The sequence below is a fragment of the Pongo pygmaeus genome, chromosome 17, assembly GCF_028885625.2.
Source record: "Pongo pygmaeus isolate AG05252 chromosome 17, NHGRI_mPonPyg2-v2.0_pri, whole genome shotgun sequence".
NCBI classification, from domain to species: domain Eukaryota; kingdom Metazoa; phylum Chordata; class Mammalia; order Primates; family Hominidae; genus Pongo; species Pongo pygmaeus.
The window spans coordinates 64,261,328-64,285,215 of NC_072390.2; the positions used below are offsets into that span (position 1 = coordinate 64,261,328).

The window sequence follows — 23,888 nt, forward strand, 5'->3', positions numbered from 1 at the left end:
TTAAACTAAGTTAAACTTCTAAGGCCCAATCCAATTGTATACAATAAAGTTAAAAATTAAAATTTGGGGGGAGGTTCCAAGATGGCCAAATAGGAACAGCTCCAGTCTACAGCTCCCAGCATGAGCAATGCAGCAGACAGGTGATTTCTGCATTTCCAACTGAGGTACCTGGTTCATCTCACTGGGGCTTGTCAGACAGTGGGTGCAGGACAGTGGGTGCAGCCCACAGACCATGAACCGAAGCAGGGCAAGGCATCGCCTCACCCAGGAAGTGCAAGGAATTCCCTTTCCTAGCCAAGGGAAGCCATGACAGACAGCACCTGGAAAACCAGGTCACTTCCACCCTAAGACTGCCCTTTTCCAACAATCTTAGCAAATGGCACACCAGAAGATTATATCCCACGCCTGGCTCAGAGGGTCCCACGCCCATGGAGCCTTGCTCACTGCTAGCACAGCAGTCTGAGATCAAACTACAAGGCGGCAGCGAGGCTGGGGGAGGGGCACCTGCCAGTGCTGAGGCTTGAGTAGGTAAACAAAGCAGCCAGGAAGCCCAAACCACAGCTCAAGGAGAACTGCCTGCCTCTGTAGACTCCACCAATGGGGGCAGGGCATAGCTGAACAAAAGGCAGCAGAAACTTCTGCAGACTTAAACGTCCCTGTCTGACAGCTTTGAAGAGAGTAGTGGTTCCCCCAGCACGGAGTTTGAGATCTGAGAATGGACAGACTGCCTCCTCAAGTGGATCCCTGACCCCTGAGGAGCCTAACTGGGAAGCACCTCCCAGTAGGGGCCGACTGACACCTCATACCACCAGGTGCCCCTCTGAGACGAAGCTTCCAGAGGAACGATCAGGCAGCAACATTTGCTGTTCTGCAATATTTGCGGTTCTGCAGCCTCTGCTGCTGATACCCAGGAAAACAGGGTCTGGAGTAGACCTCCAGCAAACTCCAACAGACCTGCAGCTGAGGGTCCTGACTGTTAGAAGGAAAACTAACAAACAGAAAGGACATCCACACCAAAACCCCATCTGTACGTCACCATCATCAAAGACCAAAGGTAGATAAAACCACAAAGATTGGAAGAAACCAGAGCAGAAAAGCTGAAAATTCTAAAAATCGAAGCGCCTCTTCTCCTCCAAAGGAATGCAGCTCCTCGCCAGCAACAGAACAAAGCTGGACAGAGAATGACTTTGACGAGTTGAGAGAAGAAGGCTTCAGAAGATCGGTAATAACAAACTTCTCCGAGCTAAAGGAGGATGTTCGAACCCATCGCGAAGAAGCTAAAAACCTTGAAGAAAGATTAGACGAATGGGTAACTAGAATAAACAGCATAGAGAAGACCTTAAATGACCTGATGGAGCTGAAAACCACGGCACAAGAACTATGGGACGCATGCACAAGCTTCAGTAGCCGATTCAATCAACTGCAAGAAAGGGTATCAGTGATGGAAGATCAAATGAATGAAATGAAGCGAGAAGAGAAGTTTAGAGAAAAAATAAAAAGAAATGAACAAAGCCTCCAAGAAACATGCGACTATGTGAAAAGACCAAATCTACGTCTGATTGGTGTACCCGAAAGTGATGGGGAGAATGGAACCAAGTTGGAAAACACTCTGCAGGATATTATCCAGGAGAACTTCCCCAACCTAACAAGGCAGGCCAACATTCAAATTCAGGAAATACAGAGAACACTACAAAGATACTCCTCGAGAAGAGCAACTCCAAGACACATAATTGTCAGATTCACCAAAGTTGAAATGAAGGAAAAAATGTTAAGGGCAGCCAGAGAGAAAGGTCGGGTTACCCACAAAGGGAAGCCCATCAGACTAACAGCAGATCTCTCGGCAGAAACTCTACAAGCCAGAAGAGAGTGGGGGCCAATATTCAACATTCTTAAAGAAAAGAATTTTCAACCCAGAATTTCATATCCAGCCAAACTAAGCTTCATAAATGAAGGAGAAATAAAATCCTTTACAGACAAGCAAATGCTGAGAGATTTTGTCACCACCAGGCCTGCCCTAAAAGAGTTCCTGAAGGAAGCACTAAACATGGAAAGGCACAATCGGTACCAGCCGCTGCAAAATCATGCCAAAATGTAAAGACCATCGAGACTAGGAAGAAACTGTATCAACTAATGAGCAAAATAACCAGCTAACATCATAATGACAGGATCAAATTCACACATAACAATATTAACTTTAAATGTAAATGGACTAAATCCTCCAATTAAAAGACACAGACTGGCAAACTGGATAAGGAGTCAAGACCCATCAGTGTGCTGTATTCAGGAAACCCATCTCACGTGCAGAGACACACATAGGCTCAAAATAAAAGGATGGAGGAAGATCTACCAAGCAAATGGAAAACAAAAAAAAGCAGTGGTTGCAATCCTAGTCTCTGATAAAACAGACTTTAAACCAACAAAGATCACAAGAGACAAAGAAGGCCATTACATAATGGTAAAGGGATCAATTCAACAAGAAGGGCTAACTATCCTAAATTTATATGCACCCAATACAGGAGCACCCAGATTCATAAAGCAAGTCCTTAGAGACCCACAAAGAGACTTAGACTCCCACACAATAATAATGGGAGACTTTAACACCCCACTGTCAACATTAGACAGATCAATGAGACAGAAAGTTAACAAGGATATCCAGGAATTGAACTCAGCTCTGCACCAAGCAGACCTAATAGACATCTACAGAACTCTCCACCCCAAATCAACAGAATATACATTCTTCTCAGCACCTCATTGCACTTATTCCAAAATTGGCCACATAGTTGGAAGTAAAGCACTCCTCAGCAAATGTAAAAGAACAGAAATTATAACAAACTGTCTCTCAGACCACAGTGCAACCAAACTAGAACTCAGGATTAAGAAACTCACTCAAAACCACTCAACTACATGGAAACTGAACAACCTGCTCCTGAATGACTACTGGGTACATAACAAAATGAAGGCAGAAATAAAGATGTTCTTTGAAACCAATGAGAACAAAGACACAACTTACCAGAATCTCAGGGACACATTTAAAGCAGTGTGTAGAGGGAAATTTATAGCACTAAATGCCCATAAGAGAAAGCGGGAAAGATCTAAAATTGACACCCTAACATCACAATTAAAAGAACTAGAGAAGCAAGACCAAACACATTCAAAACCTAGCAGAAGGCAAGAAATAAGATCAGAGCAGAACTGAAGGAGATAGAGACACAAAAAATCCTTCAAAAAAATCAATGAATCCAGGAACTGGTTTTTTTAAAAGATCAACAAAATTGATAGACCACTAGCAAGACTAATAAAGAAGAAAAGGGAGAAGAATCAAATAGATGCAATAAAAAATGATAAAGGGGATATCACCAATGATCCCACAGAAACACAAACTACCATCAGAGAATACTATAAACACCTCTACGCAAATAAACTAGAAAATCTAGAAGAAATGGATAAATTCCTGGACACATATACCCTCCCAAGACTAAACCAGGAAGAAGTTGAATCCCTGAATACACCAATAACAGGCTCTGAAATTGAGGCAATAATTAACAGCCTACCAACCAAAAAAAATCCAGGACCAGATGGATTCACAGCCGAATTCTACCAGAGGTACAAAGAGGAGCTGGTACCATTCCTTTTGAAACTATTCCAATCAATAGAAAAAGAGGGAATCCTCCCTAACTCATTTTATGAGGCCAGCATCATCCTGATACCAAAGCCTGGCAGAGACACAACAAAAAAAAGAGAATTTTAGACCAGTATCCCTGATGAACATCGATGCAAAAATCCTCAGTAAAATACTGGCAAACCAAATTCAGCAGCACATCAAAAAGCTTATCCACCATGATCAAATGGGCTTCATCCCCGGGATGCAAGGCTGGTTCAACATATGCAAATCAATAAACGTAATCCATCATATACACAGAACCAAAGACAAAAACCACATAATTATCTCAATAGATGCAGAAAAGGCCTTTGACAAAATTCAACAGCCCTTCATGCTAAAAACTCTCAATAAATTTGGTATTGATGGGACGTATCTCAAAATAATAAGAGCTATTTATGACAAACCCACCACCAATATCGTACTGACTGGGCAAAAACTGGAAGCATTCCCTTTGAAAACTGGCACAAGACAGGGATGCCCTCTCTCACCACTCCTATTCAACATGGTGTTGGAAGTTCTGGCCAGGGCAATAAGGCAGGAGAAAGAAATAACGGACATTCAATTAGGAAAAGAGGAAGTCAAATTGTCTCTGTTTGCAGATGATGTGATTGTATATTTAGAAAACGCCATCATCTCAGCCCAACATCTCCTTAAGCTGATAAGCAACTTCAGCAAAGTCTCAGGACACAAAATCAATGTGCAAAAATCACAAGCAAGCCTACACACCAATAACAGACAAACAGAGAGCCAAATCATGAGTGAACTCCCATTCACAATTGCTTCAAAGAGAATAAAATACGTAGGAATCCAACTTACAAGGGATGTGAAGGACCTCTTCAAGGAGAATTACAAACCACTGCTCAACGAAATAAAAGAGGACACAAACAAATGGAAGAACATTCCATGCTCATGGATAGGAAGAATCAATATCGTGAAAATGGCCATACTGCCCAAGGTAATTTGTAGATTCAATGCCATCCCCATCAAGCTACCAATGACTTTCTTCACAGAATTGGAAAAAACTACTTTAAAGTTCATGTGGAACCAAAAAAGAGGTGCATTTCCAAGACAACCCTAAGCCAAAAGAACAAAGCTGCAGGCATCACACTCCCTGACTTCAATCTATACTACAAGGCTACAGTAACCAAAACATGGTACTGGTACCAAAACAGAGATATAGATCAATGGAACAGAACAGAGCCCTCAGAAATAATACCACACATCTGCAACCATCTGATCTTTGACAAACCTGACAAAAACAAGAAATGGGGAAAGGATTCCCTATTTAATAAATGGTGCTGGGAAAACTGGCTAGCCATATGTAGAAAGCTGAAACTGGATCCCTTCCTTACACCTTATATAAAAATTCATTCAAGTTGGATTAAAGACTTAAATGTTAGACCTAAAACCATAAAAACCCTACAAGAAAACCTAGGCAATACCATTCAGGACATAGGCATGGGCAAGGACTTCATGTCTAAAACACCAAAAGCAATGGCAACAAAAGCCAAAATTGACAAATGGGATCTAATTAAACTAAAGAGCTTCTGCACAGCAAAAGAAACTACCATCAGAGGGAACAGGCAACCTACAGAATGGGAGAAAATTTTTGCAATCTACCCATCTGACAAGGGGCTAATATCCACAATCTACAAAGAACTTAAACAAATTTACAAGAAAAAATCAAACAACCCCATCAAAAAGTAGGAAAGGATATGAACAGATACTTCTCACAAGAAGACATTTATGCAGCCAATAGACACATGAAAAAATGCTCATCATCACTGGCCGTCAGAGAAATGCAAATCAAAACCACAATGAGATACCATCTCACACCAGTTAGAATGGCGATCATTAAAAAGTCAGGAAACAACAGGTGCTGGAGAGGATGTGGAGAAATAGGAACACTTTTACACTGTTGGTGGGACTGTAAACTAGTTCAACCACTGTGGAAGTCAGTGTGGCGATTCCTCAGGGATCTAGAACTAGAAATACGATTTGACCCAGCAATCCCATTACTGGGTATATACCCACAAGATTATAAAGCATGCTGCTATCAAGACACATGCACACGTATGTTTATTGCGGCACTATTCACAATAGCAAAGACTTGGAACCAACCTAAATGTCCATCAATGATAGACTGAATTAAGAAAATGTGGCACATATACAGCAGGGAATACTATGCAGCCATAAAAAAGGATGAGTTCATGTCCTTTGTAGGAACATGGATGAAGCTGGAAACCATCATTCTGAGCAAACCATCGCAAGGACAGAAAACCAAACACCGCATGTTCTCACTCACACGTGGGAACTGAACAATGAAAACACTTGGACACAGGGTGGGGAACATCACACACCAGGGCCTGTCGTGGGGTGCGGGAGGGGGGAGGGATAGCATTAGGAGATATACTTAATGTAAATGATGAGTTAATGGGTGCAGCACACCAACATGGCACATGTATACATATGTAACAAACCTGCATGTTGTGCACATGTACCCTAGAACTTAAAGTATAATAAAAAATAATAATAAAAAAATTAAAATTTATTGCCAAAAGATATAAACATTTCACGGAAAAGGAAATACCAATACCCCTTAAACATATGAAAATAAACACAACCTTAATTATTAAAGAAAGGCAAATAAAACCATAAGGACCACTATCCAAAACTTGCTGAACTGGGTATCAAAAAGAAAAACGACTGCTATTATTCACACTGAAAAACGTGTGTGTGTGTGTGTGAATTTACCCTCAAAAGACAGAGAAATAGGCCCTCTACTTCTGAGGTAAAGGAAAATGAGAAGTATAGACTTCTTTGTCACGATTACACCAACCCCTTCCTGAAAACTGGTAAAGAAAAAAACTGAAGTGCTTACCTTTAATTAGTAATAAACATAGTAAGAACTATATTTTATATAACCTAATTGATGATGTAAAGTCCTCCTTACAGAAGAATTCCAGTTATTAAATGTAGAAATGACCAAATTAGAAATATTACCATTTTGTAACCTCTTATAAAAAAGGTGATTCAGGCAAAAATCAATAGATGCGAAAATACACTCAAAACTCTGATCAATCTTAGCATGATAACTGGTATAAAACACACTTTTTCTACATATGGAATACCTTACCAAAAATGATTAACCTAAATTTTATCAAGCTTTTAAATTTCCAATTTACGGGAAATATATGGAATAAAAGAACAAGTTACAAGGTGTGAGAAACAATCAGATAAATACTCAAGATGGAACATTCTACAGAAAAACTGACACAATTTGTTTTAAAAATGACATGAAGGAAAAAAATAGTGGCAAGGGTGGGAAGTGGATACCCATATTCTACATTCAAAGACATTTAAGAACAAGAACCATCAAGTGCAACATATGCACCTTATTTGGTTCCTAATTGTAATAAACTATTAAAACAACTTTAATTTAAATTAAATTAAAATTTAAATATGGAAAAATTTAAATATGAACTGGGTAGCAGAAATTATTGTTAATTTTATTAGGTGTGATAATGGTATTATGGTTATGTTAAAAAAAAAAGACTTTAAGATACTTAAAAAACAATAATGAACAAAATATAGAAACAACCCAGTGTCTATTAATTTCTGAATGAACAAAATGTAGTATATCCATACAATGGAGTATCACTCAACAATATCCAAATGTCTATTAATTTCTGAAGGGACAAACAAAATGCAGTATATCCATACAATGGAGTATCACTCAGCAATAAAAAGGAATGGAGGCTGGGTCCAGTGGCTCATGCTTATAATCCCAACACTTTCAGAGGCAGAGGAAGGAGGATCACTTGAGGCCAGGTGTTCGTTCAAGACCAGCCTGGGCAACATGGCAAGACCCTGTGTCTACAAAAAATTTTTTAAAAAGCAGCCAGGCATGGCGGTGCATGCCTGCGGTCCAGCTACTTGGGAAGGTGAAGTGGAAGGATCACTTGAGCCCAGGAGTTCAAGGCTATAGTGAGCTACGATCGCACCACTGCAATCCAGCCTGGGCAACAGAGTGAGACCTTGTCTCAAAAAAAAAAAAGAAAAAAAGGAATGCAAGTACTGGTGCATGCTACAACATGTATGAGTATTACACTCAGTGAAAGAAGCCAGTCACGGCTGGGCGCAGTGGCTCACGCTTCTAATCCCAGCACTTTGGGGTGCTGAGGATTGCTTGAGCCCAGGAGTTCAAGACCAGCCTGGGTAACAGAGCAAGACCCCATCTCTAAAAAAGTAGAAGAAAAAAAAAAGAAAGAAGCCAGTCACAAAAGACCACCTATTGTTACAATTCCATTTACATGAAATGTCTAGAAGTGGCGAAGTTAGTAGTAGTTATTAAATTAGTGGCTGGACGCAGTGTCTCACGCCTGTAATCCCAGCACTTTGGGAGGCTGAGGAAGGTGGATCACTTGAGGTCAGGGGTTTGAGACCAGCCTGGCCAACATGGTGATATCTCATCTCCACAAAAAATACAAAAATTAGCCAGGCATGACGGCATGCAACTGTAAGCCCAGTTACTCGGGAGGCTGAGGCAGAAGAATTGCTTGAATCCAGGAGACAGAGTTTGCAGTGAGCAGACATCACGCCACTGAACTCTAGCAGACTGAGACTCCCTCTCAAAAAATAAATAAATAAATAAGTGGTTGCTAGTGCAATCTAGAGTTTGGGGGAGCGTCTGCTAATGGGCATGGGATAGGGTTCCTTTCTGGGATGATAATGTTCTAAAATTGGTGATGGTTACACAATTCTGTGAATAAAAACACTGAATAATACACTTTAAATGGGTGAATTACATGATATATGAAACATATCTCAAAAAGTGTATTATTTTTCTATTGCCACTACAAAAGTTATCAAAATTTAGTGGTGTGAACAACACAAATTTATTATCTTACAGTTCTGTAGGTCAGAAGTCTGACACTCAATGAGCTAAGATCAGGATGTCAATAAGGCTGCATTCCTTTCTGAAGGCTCGAGAGGGAAATCTGCATCCTTACCTCTGCCAGCTTCTAGAAGCTGCTCATATTTCTTGCTCATGACCTCCCTACCGTCTTCAAAGCCAGCAAGGTCAGGTTGAGTCCTCCTCACATCACATCTGACTTTCTCTTCTACCTCCCTCTTCCACTTTCAAGTTATCTGGCCTTCCCAGATAATCCAAGATAATCTCCCTGTTTTAAGGTCAGCTGATTAGTAACCTTAATACCTTTTGCTACTTTAATTCCCCTTTGCCATGTAATGTAACATATTCAGATTCTGCAGACAAGGACATGGACATCTTTGGGGGGCTACTATTCTGCCTATCATAATAAAGCTCTTAAAAAGTAAATAAAAATTTTTTAAATCTAGTTATTGAGTGTACGGGAATTCAATATTCTATTCATTCTACATTATTATTGTCTGTCAGTTTTTGTAATAGAATTAAAAATGAGATATTGTTTTTCACCTCTGAAACTGGCAAAGGTCAAAGGTCTAAAAATGCATCAAACTGACAAAGATATGGGGAAACACACCTCTCATGCATTGCTGGTAGGTGTGTAAATTGCTACAACTTCCATGGAGCACAATTTGGCATAGCTACTAAACTGCAAATGCACATACACTTTGACCCAGCAATTCTACTTCAAGAAATTTATACTAAAGATATATTTGTGTGTATGAGAAATGATGTATGTGGCAGTAACTGTTATCACAAAGACTGGAAACAATGTAAATGTTCATCAACAGAAAAATCAATTAAATATATTCTACAGATACTCCACAGCCATTAAAAAGAATAAGGAAGTTACATATGTGCCACATATACAAGATATATTTTACTTAACTGTGGGAAAAAAGGCAAGGGACAGAATAGTATGTGTAGTATGCTACCATTTGTATTTAAACAATTTTGTGAAACTATATGGGATATATGCTTAAGTAACCTATATTATCTCTAGAACGATTCAAAATAAACTGCTACCAGTGATCACCTCTAGAGAAGGGAGGTGGCTACTGAGTTGGGTAAAAAGAAAAGCTTATTTTCTACTTTCAAATCTTTTGGATTTTCTACTGATCTATGTATGACAGATAGACTAGATAGACAGAACATTTCTAAATTTTTTTTTTAATCAGCATACCACACAAGTTGATATGGCCCTCTATTCAAATTTTCAATCTCCAGGCAATCTCTTACCTGCTAGTTGGTGCAGGGAAAGAAAACGAGAGAAGTTGATTCCAGAACGGGTCATTCTCAGAGATGGATTCCGTGCCTGATAACTTTTTCAAGTACTGATTTTTAGGAAGATCGCCAATTCTGCTGCTATTCGATCCCATCTTCTAGCTTAAGCAGATAGTTTGTCCTTAAACCTGCATTTCCAAAAGACAGCCTATAAAAAATAAAAATAAAAAAACTTTAAACTTGTTCAAAAGTCATCAGGCTTTGTCTACCTATAAAAAAACTATAAACGTACTAAAGAAAATCACATCTTTCTGTATTTATAAATATATTAGACATCAGATACAAAGTTACAAGAAATATGGGGCTAGGCCAGGCATGGTGACTCACGCTTGTAATCCCAACACTTTGGGAGGCCGAGGCGGGCAGATCACGAGGTCAAGAGATTGAGACCATCCTGGCCAACATGGTGAAACCCCGTCTCTACTAAAAATACAAAAATTAGCTGGGCATGGTGGTGCGCACCTGTAGTCCCAGCTACTCAAGAGGCTGAGGCAAGAGAATCACATGAACCCAGGAGGCAGAAGTTGCAGTGAGCCAAGATGGCGCCACTGCACTCCAACCTGGCGACAGAGCAAGACTCCATCTCAAAAAAAAAAAAAAGAAAGAAATATGGAGCTAACACCTGTCTTAGCCAATACAAACACAAAAATCCAAATCTGTATTGTACTTGTACCATGTATCTTAGGATGGGCATAGCTCTACCCAAGAAAATATCTCAAAGCAAAATCATAATAATGGTAACTTATAATTAGTCTGAAAATGAAGCTGTTTTACAACGAAAACAATGGTGACAAAGAAATACAGAAATCTGGATGGCTTGAATGTACAAGGAAGGGAACATAGCTCAAGTAATTACCATGTGCTACTTCTACTTATGGGGGTCATAGGGACAAACCTGAATTACCCACTTCAAGTGAAAGAGATCCCAATTACAAAGGAATCACATTTAATGTTTCTCTCATTCTGCTGTAGGGCACATATGTAGTTTTTGTTGATATGCCTCTTCCCCTAAACCATGCACATTTTTATGACAGGAATTATCTTATTCATCTTTCTATGCCCACTCTCTAGACTAGCATGTAAAAAATTCCCTAAGCAGTATGTTGAAGGAACAAGGGAGTGAATAAATAAGCAGTATCCACAAGGCTCTTCAAAAGTCAGTATTGGTTGTTCTCAGTCACTAAGGGAAGAAAACTAATAGTTTAGTTACAAATATGAATCACTGTCTTCCTTAAATCACACTTAACATAGTTTTAGATCATGTTTTATCTTGATTTGTTCAGAAAAGGTCTCCCATTGAATAATAAAATGGTGATAAGATAAATAATACATTATACTATTTTAAAATTACCATCACAATGAAAGGAAACTACATGGGCTCAGGGACCAAAGGTGGCTCAGGTCAGGTGAGAATGTATATTAGTGACTCACTTTCTTCCTCATGTCCCTTCTCATTCCACAAATTCTGAAGCCACGGTCAGAATTTGGAAGCTGGATTGAGCTGCTTATTCTGAGAGCAAGATGCTTCCCCGATGATGCACATGGACAGCTGGGTCTTCTGAATCTGAGATAGAAATACTGATCTGGCTCCTCATCGCCTGCCCCTGAACCTGAGGCCAGCCACTACTTTCATCCTTCCTGCAAGGGGACAGGGGCCCCAGTAACTCAATTCAACTTCAACTGAATAATAATTCAGCTTCAATTAAGCCTCTATATTAAGACAGCTAATCACAAGGTTTAATTTCTTAAAGTAGGGCTTGTTAAGCCCAATTAGAAAATGCTATAAAAGAAATACCCTGAAGGCCAGGTGCGGTGGCTCACACCTGTAATCCCAGCACTTTGGGAGGCCAAGGCAAGCAGATCACCTGAGGTCCAGAGTTCAAGACCAGCCTGACCAACATGGAGAAACCCCCTGTCTATTCAAAATACAAAATTAGTCTGGCATGGTGGCACACACCTGTAATCCCAGCTACTAGGGAGGCTGAGACAGGAGAATCACTTGAACTCAGGAGGCGGAGGTTGCAGTGAGCTGAGATTACAACATTGCACTCCAGCCTGGGCGACAAGAGCAAGACTCTGTCTCAAAAAAAAAAAAAAAAAGAAAAAAAGAAAGAAAGAAATACTCTGAAATATATAAATTCCTAACTTACAATAGTATTTTAAGCTATCAAAATTATAAGGGGACATAATACACTAGTGAAAATGAATGAAACAGAGCTAAATGGATACATCTCAAAAATACAAAATGTTTAAAAAAAAAAAAAAGCAAGCTACCTAATAGATATGGTATGCTTTCGTTTATAAGATTTTAAAACTGGCAAAAAGTATTATGGATTTATTCATAGCTAGCACTAGTATTAAAACTTTTTTTTTTTTTTTTTTTTTTTTTTTTTTTTTTGAAGAAACAGGGCCTCACTCTGTTGCTGAGTACAATGCTGGAGTACAGTGGCGTGATTATAGCTCATTGTAACCTCAAACTCCTGGGCTCAAGGGATCCTCATGCCTCAGCCTCCTAAGTAGCTGGAACTACAGGTACATGCCACCAAAGCCCAGCTAATATTCTGCATTTGGTAGAGATGGGGTCTCACTGTGTTGCCCAGGCTGGTCTCGAACTCTTTCTGCCTTGGCTTCAACCACAGTGCTGACATTACAAGCGTGAGCTACTGAGCCTGGCCAAGAGGAAATAATTTAACTAGAAATCTATAGCTTTTCAAGCTACCAATTAAGTTTGAAAGCAGAATAAAAACATTTTCTGATTTGCCAAGATTCAAAAGACCTCCCAGGAACCTACAAGGAAGCTACAAGATGTACTCCTTCCACATAAGGGAACAAGCCAAGAAAAAGGAAGAAATTCAAGAAACAGGGGATCCAACACAGGGCAGTGGTATAGAGAATCACAGCCATGCAGCAGGCTGGGACAAGAGTCAAAACAGCTCCCGGATCAACCAGGAGAAGAAAGCATAGAACTGACAGTTCACTTGATGTGTCTAACCTTATTCTGTGGAATGTTACAATACTGTAGGAGAATTTGGAAGCAATGAATAATAGTTATATGGAGAATACAGTAAATAATTTTGTATAGACTACAAACTTTGGGAAAAACAAATTATTCAAGAAAGGTCATGTAATCATAGTATATGACTAAGTTCAACAGTAATCAACATTTACATAATCACTATGATATAAATACTAAATATTTAACCAAAAATTGTGAGGTAACTCTACTGAGAAGATTCCGGAAGAAGCAGCAGGATTGGTGGTCTACGAGTGCTAAACCTTCATCTTCCGTAACAGGTAGTGCTCAATAGAAAATACGTAAGGTTAGTAAATCAAAAAACAGTAAAAATTTATTAGTTATAAATAAGGAAGTAGGGCCAGGTGTGGTGTAATCCCAACATTTTAGAAGGCCGAGGCAGGCAGATCACTTAAGGCCAGAAGTTCGAGACTAACCTGGTCAACATAGTGAAAACCCGTCTCTACTAAAAATACAAAAATTAGCTGGGCATGTTGGAGCATGCCCATAATCCCAGGTCCTCAGGAGGCTAAGGCACAAGAATCACTTGAACCTGGGAAGTAGAGATTGCAGTGAGCCGAGATTGTGCCACTGCAATCCAGCCTGGGCAACAGAGTGACACTCTGTCTCAAATTAAATAAATAAGGAGGTAAATAGCAAAAAGCAACAGCTTATAGATTTTAAAGTGGTGGCCAGGCACGGTCGCTCACACCTGTAATTCCAGCACTTTGGGAGGCCAAGGCGGATGGGTCACCTGAGGTCAGGAGTTTGAGACCAGCCTGACCAATATGATGAAACCCCATCTCTATTAAAAATACAAAAATTAGGCTGGGCGCAGTGGTTCATGCCTGTAATTCCAACACTTTGGGAGGCCGAGACGGGCGGACCATGAGGTCAGGAGATCGAGACCATCCTGGCCAACGTGGTGAAACCCCGTGTCTACTAAAATACAAAAAAAATTAGCCAGGTGTGGTGGCACGTGCCTGTAGTCCCAGCTATTAGGGAGGCTGAGGCAGGGGAATCACTTGAACCTGGGAGGTGGAGGTTGCAGTGAGCTGAGATCTTGCCACTACACTCCATTCTGGGCAACAGAGCAAGACTCCGTCTGAAAAAAAAAAAAAAATACAAAAATTAGCTGGGCATGGTGGCGGGTACCTGTAATCCCAGCTACTTGGGAGGCTGAGACAGGAGAATCACTTGAACTCGGGAGGCAGAGGTTGCAGTGAGCCAAGATCGCACCATTGCATTCCAGCCTGGGCAACAAGAGCGAAACTCCATCTCAAAAAAACAAAAAAAAAAAAAAGAAAAAGAAAGTGGCCACCCCTGTGGAAAAGGACTCTGGAGTGGCGAGGGTGGTAGAGCAGTTTTTTATATTAAGTCTGTCATATTAGTTGACTTTTCAAAATCACGTCCATATACTACTTTGATTAAAAATAAAATATTTTCTGGCCAGACACAGTGGATCATGCCTGTAATCACAGCAACTCAGGAGGCTGAGGCAGGAGGATCACTTGAGGACAGGGGTTAGACACCAGCCTGGGCAATATAGCAATACCCTGTCTCTAAAAAAAATTTTTTTAATTAGCCAGGCATGGTGGTGCATGGAGATTTCAACAACAACAACAACAACAAAAAAGCACAACCCATAAAAGAAAAAAATTTATAAACTGGGCTTCATCAAATTAAAAACTTTTGGGCCTGGTGTGGTAGCTCATGCCTATAATCCCAGCACTTTAGGAAGCCAAGGCAGGCGGATCACTTGAGGTCAGGAGTTCAAGACCAGTCTGGCCAACATGGTAAAACCTCAACTCTACTAAAAATACAAAAATTAGCAGAGTGTGGTGGTGTGCGCCTATAATCCCAGCTACTAGGGAGACTAAGGCACGAGAATCACTTGAACCCAGGAGGCGGAGGTTTCAGTGAGCCAAGATCATGCCACTGCACTTCAGTCTGGGTGACAGAGCATGACTCCATCTCAAAAAAGAAGTGAAATGAAGGAGAGCAATGTATATGTGAACTGAAAATACAACAGACAGGCAGAAGGAATTAGGAATACTTTGTTATTATAAAGTATTGCACAATCTGTGAAGTTCTGATGTTGTTACTGTATTATTTAAAAGCAATCTTGGATTGCTTGAAAATGTATATTGTAAACTCTAGGGTAAACACTAAAACAGTAAAAAAAAAAAAAAAGTATAATTGATATGCTAAGAAAAGAGAAATCTAATCTCATAAAATGCTCCATTAAAACCACAAGGCCGGGCACAGTGGCTCACACCTGTAATCCCACCAGTTTGGGAGGCTGAGGCGGGTGGATCACCTGAGGTCAGGAGTTAGAGACCAGCCTGGCCAACATCGTGAAACCCCATCTCTACTAAAAATACAAAAAATTAGCCAGGTGAAGTGGCGGGCGTCTGTAATCCCAGCTACTCAGGAGACTGACGCAAGAAAATCGCTTGAACCCAGGAGGTGGAGGTTGCAGTGAACCGAGATCGCGCCATTGCACTCCAGCCTGGGCAACAAGAACAACACTCCATCTCAAAAAAAACAAAAACAAACAAACAAAAAAAGAATCTACATGTCCCAGAGAGGTGCCAACAAATCAGACTAATAGGTACTTTCTTTCACAACCACTAGGATTGTTTTTACATATTAAGTTACTTCATCATCCATATTATACATGATGAGATATTAGGATCTCATATTCTAGTTACTTGGTGTCCTATTATAGAATGTTCTTTCACTTAGACTAGTTTTCCAAAATAAATTTATTTACTTATTTTAGAGATAGAGTCTCACTCTGTCACCCACACTAGAGTGCAGTGGCATGAACATAGTTCACTGTAGCTTCAAACTCCTGAATTCAAGCAATCCTTCCGCCTTAGCCTTCTGAGTAGCTGGGATTACAGGTACATGCCATCACACCCTGCTACCTTTTTTAAATTTTTTGTAGAGATGGGCGTCTTGCTATGTTGCTGAGGCTAATCTCAATCTCCTGGCCTCAAGAGACCCTCTTGCCTAGGCTTCCCAAAGCAATGGGATTAGAGGTATGAGCCACCTCTCCCAGCTACCCAATAAATTATTTCTTTCAAATTTTATGCAAAATTGAACTTTTTCAATAAAAGCAAAAAAAGTAATGTTCTTGGGTCCTCTGGGATTCTGCATTAATTTCATTAACTCTGATGAGTATACAACAGATTTTGTCCTCCACCACCTACTTAAGGATATTGCTAGTTCCTTTTTAGCCAAAGCTTTCAAATTATTTTTATTTGTCCAATAATCCCTGTGACCCTGAATATGCCTCAATAAAATATATGTTTAAACATATGAGTAAAAAAGACCTTGACTACTTGTTTACAATGTGCTATTTATCAGGGGACTTATGCTAATTAGCAGTTAGGATTGTAGGCCTAATATTAGTGTACTGAATAAGCACCTCTAACTGTATGGATGAAAGTGGGTTAGTTCAAAGAGTGTTGGTTTACTGACAGCAATTTAAGTATGGGTCCTCCTGGCTCTACCATGTACTCAATTTTCCTTCTCTGTGCTTCATTAAAATTAACAGGATAAAAATGACACCAGATCAAAAGAAATGAGAATCATAACAATTTGTTCTCAGTTAAATAGACCAGTATCTTACTTTTTTTGTGTGGTAACTTAAAAGCAAGCAATTTTACTCTAGGAGTTTAAGTACATGAATGCTGAATTTTCAAGAGAACAAAATTTGATTTTGGAATCAACCTCCTCCTCCCACCAGGTGAAGCAACAATGAGAAACAATACTATCAAAGAGTCTACTAACAAAATTTGTCAGATATTTTTGTTTATTTTATATTCTTTTTGTATCAGTAATATTCATGGTATAAAATACAAAACTTCAAAGGATATACAGTGAAAAGTCTCCTTCCCATCCCATCTTCTAACCACCTTCTCAACTCAGAGAAAACATTCACAGTTTCTTGGGCATCATTCCACAGACATTCTGTGTATATACAAACATATGTTCAACCTCTTTTTAAATAAACCATAGCATATGACATATTCCTCTCTACTCTGCTATTCCCACTCATCAATATATAGGAAGTCATTATATATCCATATACGAAGCACTTCATTCCTTTTTACAATTGTGTAACATTCCATTTTATAATTTCTCAAATACCATATTGATGGACATTTAGGTATTCTACATCTTTTGCTATTACAAATCATTCTCCAAGTAATAAAATATAAATGTCATTCTCCAATAAGATATATACATTACTTATATCTTATACTATCACTTACATAAGCATATAAAATATTTCACACAGGTATGAGTAGACAGATACGATAAATCCAGAGAAATAGAATTGCTGGGTTAAAGGGTATATGCATCTGTAATTTTGATAGATACTGCCTGGCTGCCTTCTATAGAGGCTGTACCAACTTGGATTCTCACCAGCAACGCCTGTTTCTCTACTCCACAGTCACCATTGTTTAACCAAACTTTCTGATCCTTGCCAACTTAGATTTAAAAAAAAAAAAAAAAGTTTTTCAATACAATTTTATTTTGCATCTCTCTTGCTGTGAATAAGACCATTACCTGTTCATATTCTATGACTGTTTTCTACTGGTTTATAGGAAATAAACTTTATTTTCAAAGAGGCTAGGATAGACCACAAAATTAAGTCTTAAATCAAACACCTGTACACCTGTAATCCCAGCACTTTGGGAGACAGAGCAGGAGGACTGCTTGAGCCCAGGAGTACGAGGCCAGCCTGGGCAAGACCCCATCTATACAAAAAATTTAAAAACTAGCTGGGCATGGTGGCACAAACCTGTGGTCCCAGCTACTCAGAAGGATCGCTTGAGCCCAGGAGTTCGACGCTGCAGTGAGCCACGTCTACACCACTGCACTGTGCAACAGAGCAAGACTTCGTATCAAAAATAAAATTAATAAATCAAAATAACTGCTCAGTCCAAGAACACTATGAAATCTTTCTAAAACAATATGAATAAAGCCTACAAGCATATCAGGAGAGACACTGAACAGAACGTTAACAAAAAAAATCGAGACAGCCAATTGAGTAAAGAGTACAGTGCCTCCTTCCCCGTTTTTTCTCACCAAACCCTAGAAATAATATAAATCATATTTTTTTAAATAGCCAGTGATTACACAGCCATGCTCAAAAAATAACAGGGGGCCAGAAGCTGTGAAGAATCCCCATAAAATAGAAAACAGCTGGAGATGGGCTAAAAAGGGAAATAGCATCCCAGAGCAGGCTCAAGGGCCTTCAAGGGCACCATCCCAAAGAGTGTGAACAGGAACTCCGGCACAAAAGCAGAAAGGCCAGAAAAAGGCCCACAAGCAACTAACAGAAGCTTGGCTAGTGCACCTGAGCAGACACCCCTGCCTAAGCCCTCACTCCCACAGGAAGCAACAACAGGGTGCTACCTGCTAGGAACAGAGTGAAGGCAACACCCTGGGCACCTGGAGTATAAAGCGGAACAAGTTCAGACATAATAAGACCAGTAGCCACTGAGGCACTCTCGCCAGAAAGATCCACCTGCTCCCCCACAGAAAGCAAAGTAGAAAACTGAGCCCCAACGGCATCTCTTCTGCAACGATTCCTGCCAAGGATTCCAAACACACACGCACAATCGCCTGCTCCCAATTTATTTGGAAGTCTCAAGACCCTGATCAATGAAAACTAGAAAGTAGAAAACACTATTGGATAATCTCCAAAGAGTCCTACTGCCTTTGCCCTCACTGGGCATCATTAGACTCCCTTGGCTTCCAGCTCTTCTTTCTCTAAATCTATCAGTAACTGATCCCATCTCCTGGCTTTTCTAGTGGCTTCCATGATACTACTTTCAAATTTCTCCTTCTAGACCCAACCTCTGGCCAGGAAGCCAGTTCTATTGATATCTCTAAAATATTTAAGACTTTTTTTAACTCAAGGATAATATATATAATATAATCAGTAAGTTTGTTGGTAACAATGATCCTTATGTAAGTCTATGCTAGAAATGAGAAGTAGGCTATTGCTGATGCTTTTAGTAGTAAACCTTTAAAAGGACCTATCTTCAATGCAAGAACTCAGTCTTAACATGTGCAAAACTGATTCTATCATCCCTCCCTGTTACCCCTTAAAACTCTCCACTACTCCCCTAAAGCTGCAATTATGTAAGAGCTGCCTTGAAATGTTATTTTGCTGTAGTACATATAACATATCTCCCCAGGTAGATTATTCCTGAGAGGCATGAATCAGGCCTTACACTTCTTCCTTAACCCTAATCAATCTCCAGCATACTGCTAAAGAGAAATTACTCAAAAAATACTTGCTGAAATAGCCAAGGTCTCACAGCTAATAAATATATGAAAAGATCTTCAGCCTAAATTCTGAGTACAATATGCTAATTAAAACAATAATGTATCATTTTTACCCATCAAACTAGTAAACGTTAAAAGATACTTGGTAGCAGGCCAGGAACTGTGGCTCACGCCTGTAATTCCAGCACTTTGGGAGGCTAAGGTACAAGGATTTCCAGAAGCTGAGTTCAAGACCAGCCTTGACAACAAAGCAAAACTCTGCCTCTACAAAAAATTTAAAAATCAGCCAGGCAACATGGCTAATGAGCCTGTAGTCCCAGCTACTCAGAAGGCTGAGGCAGGAGGATCACCTGAAATCCAGGATTTTGAAGCTACAGTGAGCTATTATACAATCATGTACTTCAGCCTGGGCAACAGAGGGAGACTCTGTCACCAATAAATAAATAAATAATACATGATAGGCTCAATATTTTATATTTGTGAAATATTTGATAAATACATAAAGTAAATCTCCTCTTTTATGTGTGCTGGCTATCTCTTGATTTAATGTGCCTTAAATGGAAAGTAAACATTAGTGGATCTGAAAATCCATGATAACCAAATTCTGTTTTAACACCCTCAAAATGTGTAAATGATGCCCTAATGCCCTTTGTCCCTTCTCAGGCTGATAATCCACAAATTCTACACTATATTCCAGAATCACTTTCCTCCTAAATATACATATAATATTATATACGATATATAATATAGTATATGATATATAATATAGCATATGATATATTATATAGCATATGATATATAATATAGCATATGATATATGATATATAATATATATATTTAGGAGGAAAGTGATTATATAATTATATGTAATATAATATATATATGGATTGTGTGTACAAACACACACAACACACATATATGCCCCACTTGTACCTAAGAGACTTTAAGGAGAAAGCTGAAACAGGAGATCAGAGAAATAATGGGCAATAATCACCGGCCAAAGGACAGAGTAAATGCCACAGGTGCCATGAGTCCACAAGTAATAGAACATTCTCTGAAAGGCAACTAGGTTCCAAACGCTATATTAAGTACAGTTGGGTATTCTCCGCCCAATGAAATGAAAGCAATGGAAAGAAAGATATAAACCCACAAAGATCAGATCAAGGGAAGTGTGGAAGATGGGAAGGTGACAGAGGAGTGTACCTGAACCAGCAGACCTGAGGAAGCCCCAAAGGGAGTTCCTGCCAAGGGGGACACTAACAAGAAGGCAGGCAATTCACCCCATGGAGCCGTGGGAAGGCTAAACAGTGAGAGACAGGGCACTGGGGAAGGCGGGGCAAGGTGCAGGGCTAAAGTATGGGGGTCTCTCTCCCCAGGAAAAGACTATTATGCGTGCTCCCCAGAGAAATACGACTAGAGAGACCAACACCAAGGTTGGGGAGGGTAATAAGGTGGAAAATGAAGAAAACAAGAGAATGAAGATAAAGTCAACTTGCTACAGCTCCACAGTGAGTTTCCCTGCCTCCAAGGCAGGAGACTGAAGGATTCCTCTCAAGAGAAACTGAATAGGAACCTAGGGAAAAGATACAGACATTTAGGAACTGCCAGGCCAATTTAAAAAATAGATCGTCACCTCACAGCAATGCCCACCACTCAACAAAATCTACTTACACAAAGAGCTTCCAATCAGCTTTTGGGTAGTCTCAACTTTAAATAAGAATGGACAGTCAAAAATGATTAGACTTGTGAGTAAAGCCTCCAACATGAAATATAGAAACCAAAACAGCCTGGTTCTGGTGACTAACTCCTAGAATCCCAGCACTTTGGGAAGCCAAGGCTAGAGAATCACTTGAGTCCAGGACTTGGAGATCAACCTGGGCAACATAGAGACATTTTTAACGTCTCTACAAAAAAATAAACAAATTAGCCAGACGTGATGGTGCACGCCTATAGTTCCTGCTACTTGGGAGGCTGAGGTGAGATGATTGCCTGAGCCTGAGAGGTCAAGGCTGCAGTGAGCTGTGATTGTGCCACCACACTCCAGCCTGGGCAACAGAGCGAGATCCTATCTCAAAAATAAAAAAAAAAAGAAACCAAAACAAACTAAAGAAAGGAATCATAGAAAACAGATGATTCTAAGAAAAAATTAAAAACTAAAATATCCTTAGATAGATAATAATGAAAACAGTAACAATAATAATACCAAACATTTATTTAGCACTTACTATGTCCCCAGTCACCATCTTGAATGTTTCACACATACTAACTGATTTACACTCATCACAAACTATGGCGTAGTACCTTTTTTTCTCATTGCCTAAATCATAAATTGGCAAATTACAGCCCAAGGGCTAAACCCTATGTGCTGCCTGAAGAATGATTTTTACTTTTTTTTTTTTTTTTTCAGACAGGGTCTTGCTCTGTCGCCCAGGGTGGAGTGCAGTGGAGTAATCTCAGCTCACTGCAACCTTCGCCTCCCGGGTTCAAGTGATCCTTTCATCTCAGCCTCCCTAGTAGCTGGGACTACAGGCATGCGCCACCATGCCTGGCTAATTTTTGTATTTTCAGGTTGCACTATGTTGGGCAGGCTGGTCTCAAACTCCTGACCTCAGGTGATCTGCCCACGTTAGCCTCCCAAAGTGCCGGGATTACAGGCATAAGCCACTGCGCCCAACCTGATTTTTACATTTTTAAATCGTTGAAAAAAATCAAAAGAATATTTTGTGACGTGTAAATTATATGAAAAGAAAATTTCAGTGTCAATAAAGTCTTATTAGAACACAGCCATGCTCATTTGTTTACATATGGTCTATAGCTGTTTTCCTGGTACAACAGCAGACTTGGGTAGTTGCTACAGAGACCATTTTTGGTGCCCTCATCCCTTTATACTCTCAGTGCACCACAAATCTCAATGACATGGTTATACTCAACAGCATTTCAAGTGTCATGAGTATTGCCATACTATAACTATTTTACCAGTGACTATCATGTCAAAAGAACAGAAGTACTCTGATGTCACACTTGTAAGTCACAGTGGACTGTAGATTGTTTAAATCTAGTTAGATGTCAAAGTACTTTATTATGTAAAAGCATCACAGCTGTGCCAGCAAAATACAATATAGGAAGTATTACTAGACTAAGCACTCATCACAATATCCCGATATGCCCTGCCACACAGCATTCACTCCCAACTCATGAGAGCAATGAGCAGGAAAATGGTCAAATGTAAAACAAGATATACCTCCTCAGAGCAGAATGTCTTGCCAAAAATTAAAAATGGAAATAGGGCTGCAACCAAAGTAAATTTCCAAATGGCTCATTTGTTAAGCAAGCAAGGAAAGTATTTACCAATGGTGAGTTAATTAAATTGTGTTTGATTACAGCAGCCAAAGAATTGTGTCCAGTGAAAATAAATATCTTTAACATCTTACTCTTTCCATGAAAAGTGGCTCGAAGTACAGTATGTATGAAACAATTACAGCTATGAATATTTTCAAAAAAATCAAGAAAATACTAATTCAGCACAATCTGAAGTAGAATCTGCTAAGATGTGTAACAACTGATGGTGGTAAAAATACGTATGAAGCAGAAAACGGCTTAGCTGGACAAAATTTACAAGCCTTGTGAAATGTAAGGTGTTTAAAGCTTATGGCTATTAATCATATTCTCAATCAGCAGGTACTCTGCAGAAAACATCTGAATCTATCATGTGTTATTGAACCGTAATGTCAAAGGTAAATTTCATTTGTTCTCATGACATTTTTGTCAGAAATAGAAGCTAAATATCCTGACGCATCCTGCCACGAAACAATACAATGGCTTAACAATGGCAGAGTTTTACTGAAATGTTTCAAGTTCCAGGCTGAGACAAATTTTTCTGAATGAAAAGAATGACCCTCAACCACTATTGTTGCTGCAGACTTGATATATCTGTTAATGAATTCAGCCTAAAGTTAGAAGGACAACAGGGTCTACATGCAAAACCTACATTGAGATAGTCATTTCAAGGACAACTAACATTGCCTAAGTCACAAGTCATGTCAAGATACTTCGTGCACTTCCTGTGCTGTCAAAAATTAAAATAAGAAGATCTCTACTGCCACACAAATATGCAGCAGACATATTTTCCAAAATCAAACATTTCCAGCAGTATTTTTTCATACCTCAATGCAAGTAGAAACGAACATTCCACATTTCAAAAAGCATTTAACTGTGCAATGAGGAGCTTCTACGTAATCCTCAATTGTAAGTGATTAGTCTGCAGTATAATGATTTGCTAAACGTTAAGTATCAAGAAAAGAGTCTAAAAGAATTCTGTAAATGTCTTCCAAGCAATGAATATGCTCTATTAAAACCATATGTTCACAGACTATTAGCAGTATTTGGCAGTATCTAAGAAGACATTTTCAAAGATGAAATACATGAAATCTCATTACAAATCAGCATTAATAGGTGGACATTTATCATTAATTTTGATGATAGAGAACATTAACTTATCCCCTCTCCTCCAAAAAAAATTCATTCTTCTCATCAGCAAATCTTTACTGCAGAAATTGTTCTCAATCATTATTAGTATTGCATTTTGAGTTTTATTAATAAAAAACTTGTAGAAATGTTTTCTCTCTTGTTATATAAGTACTTACACAATGAAATGATTAAATAATTTA

General features: G+C 39.3%; 1 protein-coding gene across 6 annotated transcripts in view; it reads right to left on the reverse strand.

The window, feature by feature from the left end:
• DYM (dymeclin) overlaps nucleotides 1-23,888 on the reverse strand; it is a 417,244-nt gene that overhangs the window by 377,841 nt on the left and 15,515 nt on the right. For all 6 annotated transcript variants that reach the window (XM_054460676.2, XM_063653666.1, XM_054460679.2 and 3 more), the window contains exon 2: nucleotides 9,849-10,041. In XM_054460676.2, the coding sequence (XP_054316651.1) occupies nucleotides 9,849-9,988 (140 nt within the window). In that variant the 5' untranslated portion in view covers nucleotides 9,989-10,041. The remainder of the gene's footprint in view (nucleotides 1-9,848; nucleotides 10,042-23,888) is intronic.